The 7142-nt window shown below is 39.7% G+C and overlaps 1 protein-coding gene across 1 annotated transcript; it reads right to left on the reverse strand.

Annotated features, from left to right (window-relative positions):
* Positions 1-3586: 3586 nt before the first annotated feature.
* Positions 3587-4520, reverse strand: LOC109488686 (olfactory receptor 8B3-like). Its single transcript, XM_019793844.2, is given in 2 exon segments — positions 3587-3808; positions 3810-4520. Coding segments are annotated over 2 exon segments (933 nt in total).
* Positions 4521-7142: the final 2622 nt, after the last annotated feature.

A 7142-nucleotide genomic window follows, 5' to 3' on the forward strand; every position in this document is an offset into this window, starting at 1 on the left:
CAACTGAGGCAGAAAAAACATCTGACAGAGTACAACATCCTTTCATGATAAAAACCCTCAACCAATTAGGATAGAGAGAATATACCTCAACAAAGTAAAAGCCATATATGAAACTCCACAGATAATATCATCCTCTTTGGGGGAAAAACAAAATTTCCTTTACACTCAGGAAAAGGACAGGGATGCCCACTCTCACCATTACTATTTAAGATAGTACAAGAATTCCTAGCCTCAGCAATCAGACAACAAAAAGAAATAAAAGGCATCCAAATCTGGAAGGAAGAAATCAAACTTTCACTATTTGCAGACAATATAGTAATTGACATAGAAACCCAAAGAATCTGCCAAAAAAAATCCTAGAACTGACACATGAATTCAGTTAAAGATGAAGGATACAAAATCAATATAGAGAAATCTGTTGCATTTTTATATGCCAATAAGGAAGCAGCAGAAAGAGAAATCAAGGAATCAATCCCATTCACATTGCACCAAACACCATAAGATACCTAGGAATAAACCACACCAAACACGTAAAAGATCTGCACTCTGAAAACTATGAAACACTGACAAAAGAAATACAGGATGACACAAAGAATGGAAAGCATTGCATGTGTGTGGATTGGAGGAACAAATATGTTAAAATGTCTGTACTACCCAAAGCAATCTACACATTAATGCAATCTCTCTCAAAATACCACCAGCATCTTACACAGAGATAGAACAAACAATCCTAAAATTTGTATGGAACCACAGAGACCCTGAATAGCCAAAGCAATCTTGAAAAAGAAAAGTAAAGCACAAGGCATCACAATTCTGTACCTCAAATTACATTACAAAGCTGTAGTGATCAGAAGGGGGATTGAACCATGAAAGACTATGGACTCTGGGAAACAAACTGAGGGCTTCAGAGGAGAGGGGGATGGGGGATTGGGATAGGCCGGTGATGGGTATTAAGGAGGGCACATAGGGCATGGAGCACTGGGTGTTATACGCAAATAATGAACCAAAACACTACATCAAAAACTAAGGATGTACTGTATGGTGACTAACATAACATAATAAAAAATTATTATTAAAAAAAAGAAAATTCATGTACCTCAAGTGAAAAATAAACATGACTTTAAAAAAAATTTAAAAAACGAAGCTGTAGTGATCAAGACAGAATGGTTGTGCCACAAAAACAGACACATAGATCAACAGAAGAGAAGAGAAAACCCAGAGATGGACCCACAATATGTGCTCAACTAATCTTCGACAAAGCAGGAAAGAACTTCCAATGGAAAAAAGACAGTGTCTTTAACAAATGGTGTCTGGAAAACGAGACAGCAACATACAAAAGAATGAAACTGGATCACTCTCATATACCATACAAAAAAATAAATTCAAAATGGATGAAAGACATAATGTAAGACAGATATGCCTCCGGGGCAAGGGATACAAAGGCAAAAATGAACTTTTGGGAAAAAAACTTCTGCACAATGAAGGAAACAATCAACAAAATTAAAGTGCAGCCTTTAGAATGGGAGAAGATATTTGCAAATAACATTATCTGATAAAGGATTATTATTGAAAATATAGAAAAACTCAACACCCAAAAAAACAAATAACGCAGTTAAAAAACGGGCAGAAGTCATGAATACACATTTTTCAAACAAGACATAGAGATGGCCAACAAACACATGAAAAGATGTTCAACATGACACATAATCAGAGAAATACAAATCAAAACTTCAATGAGATATCATCTCACACTTGTCAGAATGGATAAAATCAACAACACAGGAAACAACAGAGGTTGATGAGGATAAGGATAGAGAGGAATGCTCTTACACTGTTGGTGGGAATGCAAACTGGTGCAGCCACTCTTGAAAACAATATGGAGGTTCCTCAAAAGGAAAAAAATAGAACTAACCTATGATCCAGCAGTTGCAATAGTGGGCATTTACCTAAAGGACACAAAAACACTGATTCAAAGTATATATGCACCCCGATGTTTACAGCAACATCATCAACAATAGCCAAATTATGGAAGGAGCCCAGATATCCACTGAATGATGAAATGATAAAGAAGATGTGGCATACACACACACACACACACACACACGCACGAGTGTGCGTGTGCGCATAGAATATTAGCCATAAAAAATGAAATATGGCCATTTACAAAGATGTGCAAGGAGCTAGAGAGTATTATGCTAAATGACATAAGTCAGTCAGAGAAAGACAAATACTATATGATTTCACTCATGTGGAATTTAAGAAACTAACGAATGTAGGGGGGTAAAGGGCAAACAATAAAACAGATTCTTGACTAAAGACAACAAACAGGCTGCTGGAGGGGAGGGGAGCAGAGGGGTAGGTTAAATGGGAGATGATGATTAAGGAGGGAACTGGTTGTGATGAGAACTGGGTATTGGATGCAAGTAATAAATCATGAAATTCTATGCCTGAAACTAATATTACACCATATGTTAACTAACTGGAATTAAAAAAAAAAAACTGGTGATGGGTAATGAGGAGGGCACGTGTTGCATGGTGCGCTGGGTGTTATACGCAACTAATGAAGCATCGAGCTTTACATTGGAAACCAGGGATGTACTGTATGGTGACTAACATAATATAATAAAAAAATTAAAATAAAATAAATAAATAACTTGAAACTAAAAAAAATAATAATAAAGTAGAGCAAAATAGACTACAAAGAGTAGCAGATGTAAAATCAGAAGGTTAAGAATTTAGTCTAAACTCCTACTATATAAAAGCTGTGTGACTTCAGGTAAATCTAACTACTCTGAGCTTCACTTTCCCAGCCATACAATAATCAGTTATGTGTTGCTTTCACTGTAAAAAGGTAAAAAAGAAAAGTCTGCCAAAAGAAAACTCTTGGTACATGATGTCTACATATGAAAATGGATTAACCTTGATTGCTATATGGAATCTTCAAACTCTGGCATTGAAAGCAGGCATATTCTTCCCAACTAGAGGGTGGAAAAATGAGATTACAAACAAATTATGGGATACATATTCTTTTTTTTAAAGATTTTTTATTTATTTATTTGAGAGAGAGGACGACAGAGCAAAAGAAGGCATTGCAGCAGAGGCAGAGGAAGAAGCAGGCTCCCCGCTAGGTAGGGAGCCCAATACAGGACTCAGTCCCAAGACCCCAATATCATGACCTGAGCCAAAGGCAGATGCTTAACCAAGCCACCCAAGTGCCCTTGATACATATTCTAATACCAAGTGGCAGATAAAAACACACACAATAATGCAATGCCACCCTTCAAATTCAATACTTTAAAGACCACTTCGTTTCAGAGGAAAAAACAAGTTGATAATGAAAATGGGGGGAAAAAAGACATGTCTATTACTTACTGCTATTACTAAATAGAACAAAAAGGTGGAGAAGATTGTATGGTATTGGTGAGGAAGAGGAAGACCTACTTTATAAAGACTAAAAATAAATTGTGAGACTCTATCTTCCTTTACCATACTAGGAAAAATGCTAAGAAGATTGCCACTAAAGGTATTTTACTTAAACACAGAATCCCCATATGCAACGAACTACACAGACAGACATTGCTTCTGATCAATTCATGCTCCTACTCAGAGTTTTTCTCACAGCAAGTTTAATGTCCTTGTTTCTCAAGCTGTAAATGAAAGGGTTCATCATGGGAACCACATTGGTATAAAAGACAGAGGAAATTTTCCCCTTATCCATAGACCCAGCAGAAGATGGTTTAAGATACATAAATGCACCTGATCCAAAGAAGAGAGAAACAGCAACTATGTGGGAACTGCAGGTGCTGAAGGGCTTTGGACCTGCCCTCAGTGGAGCTGATGTGCAGGATGCTGGAGAGGATGAAACCATAGGAGACAAAGATGGTGACACTGGGCACAATCACATTGATGCCCACCACAATCAAAACCAACAGCTCGTTCACATAGGTGCTCGTGCAGGAGAGCTGGAGCAGAGGGAGGATGTCACACAAATAATGGTTGATGGTGTTTGCATCACAGAAGGTCAGTCTCAACATGCATCCTGTGTGAGCTGTGGCATCCAAAAATGACACTAAGTAAGAACCAAGCATAAGGCTGGAACACACTTTAGAGGACATGGCAACATGATACAAAAGTGGGTTACAGATAGCCACATAGCGATCATAGGCCATTGATGTCAGCACATAAGCTTCAGAAATACCAAAGCAACAGAAAAAGTAAAGCTGGGTCATGCATCCCCTGTAGGAGATCATATTCTTCTTTGATGTGAAGTGAGTCAGCATTTTGGGTGTAAACACAGAAGAATAACAGAGGTCTATGAAGGACAAATTGAAGAGGAAAAAGTACATGGGGGTGTGGAGGTGTGAATTCAGCCCGATTAGAGTTATCAAGCCCAAATTTCCCGACACAGTGACCACATACATAAGTAGAAAGAGGCAGAACAGAGGGAGCTGGAGATATGGTAAGTCTGTGAGCCCCATCAGAATGAATTCAGTTACAAAGGAAGCATTTCCAGGAGTCATTCTTCTCTAAAGGGATCTGTGGACACAGGAGAAAAACATTACACGGAGAACAATTCAACTTTTCTGATCATATCTCTTCTCACAAGAGTTAGGTTTGTACTGGGAATATTCGAGATTACCCCAAACTGGAGTAATTCTGGAGCACCCACAGAATCTGCTTTGCCATTATCATGAATCTAGTGACATGGACATTCCCTTATTAGAGTCTTTACAAACTGTATAAGTAAAGAGCATCAAAACGTGTCCTACAAAATGACGGCCAGGGGTTCCATATGCCAACAGGACTGCTGTGAAACCAAAGGTTAAGGGAGAAGATTGGTCCAGGAGAGAATTGCCTTCTCTCATTTCATTTCTTTGACCACATGACTCCTCCCCTAACCAGTAAAATGGAGGCAGCAACCCCACCAATCTGGTGCTGGCTTTCGTGGGGATTGGACTTCATGTGGTGGGAATGAAGAACATTGTTCTAATCCCAAAAAAAGGACCAGGGTCTAGGGGAGTTAAAGTTCCTGCCCCATGTACAGAGTAAAAACAATGAATGCACAAGAGTGAGAGTTCCATCAATGGAACTGACCAATAAATTGCATCCTTTCAAACTAGTAATGTCTCTGAATCTTCCCTGCTCTATCACCCTCCCTTAAACAGGTCCTACCACCAATTTCATCTGAGTCTGAAGACTGCAAAACTGGAAAGAAAGTGGAATATCTTAGATCCCTAGACTTCCATCACAAAAGAAGGACATGAATATAAATGGAATTTAGAAACTCACCCTCCTTAGGCAAGAACACCTTGGTGATTCCTTACCAGTATTACCCCTGTGGTTCCGAAAGGGCAGATTTAGTCTCTGTGGCTTTGCTCCTATGATTCTATGAGGACACAGCTCACACTTAAATTCTGATGAGCCCTGCAAATCCTTCTGAACCTCAGGTAACAATTTCTGATTAGGAGTCCTCTTACGCTGCAGACCAAAATTAAGAGCCTTTATTATTATCATTTTGCCACTTCGTAAATCACAGAAGACTTAAAGTGAGTGTGATGATATAATGAACTCAGCTATAAACAGGGCAGAAGCTTGCTCAGTGTGTTCCACAGGGAATGGTTTCTGGTGTAATAGGGTCCTGAGGGGATGTATTTACACAAAGGACCACAATGTGTCCGTAATTCCTTAGGGACTCAAAATTTTACTCAAGGTTTCCCTCCGCTCTAGGGATGGGACATCCCCCAAGAGGAGCCAAAAATAAATGCCCATTTCCAGGTCAGCAACTTGGCAGAAGAGGAGCCCTAGAACTTCCTGCCCTCCATGAACACCCTGATTCAAAAATGTTTCACATACATATTCCTTTTATAAGAAATTCAGACAGTAGTTAAGGTAGGCCTATTCCAAGTTAAACAACGAATCTACACACATTCCCTAACATTTTAGGGAAATTCTAGATATCCTCTTTTTATAACCGTTATCCTTGCACAGCACCTTCAAATTGGGACAAGACCCCAGTTCCTGACTTCTCCCTGGGGAGGGAAAGAATTGCACCATCTGTCCAATGCCCCAACTTTTATTACATGTGCCTAGGAGACCAGCTTCTAGATAGTCTGTGTCAGAAAGCAGAGGAGATATAGGACACAGCAAGGTTTACCTGCCCATGGAGAGAGACAAAAATTTGTAGTGTCGCTGGAAGTCACCAGAGCTCCTTCCCCTGGCTCAGCATACAATGAGTGATTGAAAAGCCCTTTCTTACAGCTTCTCTCTGGTGAGGGAAAGATATGCACTATGCGTCCAGTAATACTACATATCTGTGACCTGCCTGAAGAATTGGCTTCAGTCTTGTTTTTTTTAGAACACAGACACAACCTGGCACACAATGGATGGGGTGGGAGGAGACAGAGAGAAGCAGGGAGCACTTGCAGCTAAGAACAAAGAGAGAGGTTTAGAGTGCACTAAATTGAGAGGCCTCCAAAGTCTCTGACCAGGCTTATTGGTGGTAGCTTCTCTAGTCCAAGGCGAGTCCATGAATGTTAGGACAGATCGGGTTTTGTCTAAAGTGCAGACACCAGCATAGAGAGTCAATGAAAATGAAGACAAGTTGAAATCCTTCCAAAAAGGAGTAAGAGAAATCTCCAAGAACTGACACTAACGAAATGAAAATATGTGACTTACCTGACAGAGAATTACAATAACTATCATAAAGATGCTCACTGGAGGCAGAGAACAATACTCAAACCAAAGGAAATTTCAACACAGAGACAGAAAACTTAAAAGTATTAAACAGAAATTATGAAGCTGAAGAAGGCAATATCTGAAATAAAAATTTCAGCAAAGAGTTTCAAGAGACTGAACAAAAGACAGTATCATGAATTTGATTAAAGGTCACTGTAAATTATTCAGTCAGAAGGGCAAAATTAAAAAAAAGAACAAAAATAGTGAAGAAAGCCTGAGGGACTTATTGGATGCTACCAAGGGCATCAATATACAGTTAGAAACCCCAATAGGAGGGGCGCCTGGGTGGCACAGCGGTTAAGCGTCTGCCTTCGGCTCAGGGTGTGATCCCGGCGTTATGGGATCGAGCCCCACATCAGGCTCTTCTGCTATGAGCCTGCCTTCCTCTCCCACTCCCCCTGCTTGTG

The sequence above is a fragment of the Ailuropoda melanoleuca genome, chromosome 8 (genome assembly GCF_002007445.2).
Source record: "Ailuropoda melanoleuca isolate Jingjing chromosome 8, ASM200744v2, whole genome shotgun sequence".
In the NCBI taxonomy this organism is placed as follows: domain Eukaryota; kingdom Metazoa; phylum Chordata; class Mammalia; order Carnivora; family Ursidae; genus Ailuropoda; species Ailuropoda melanoleuca.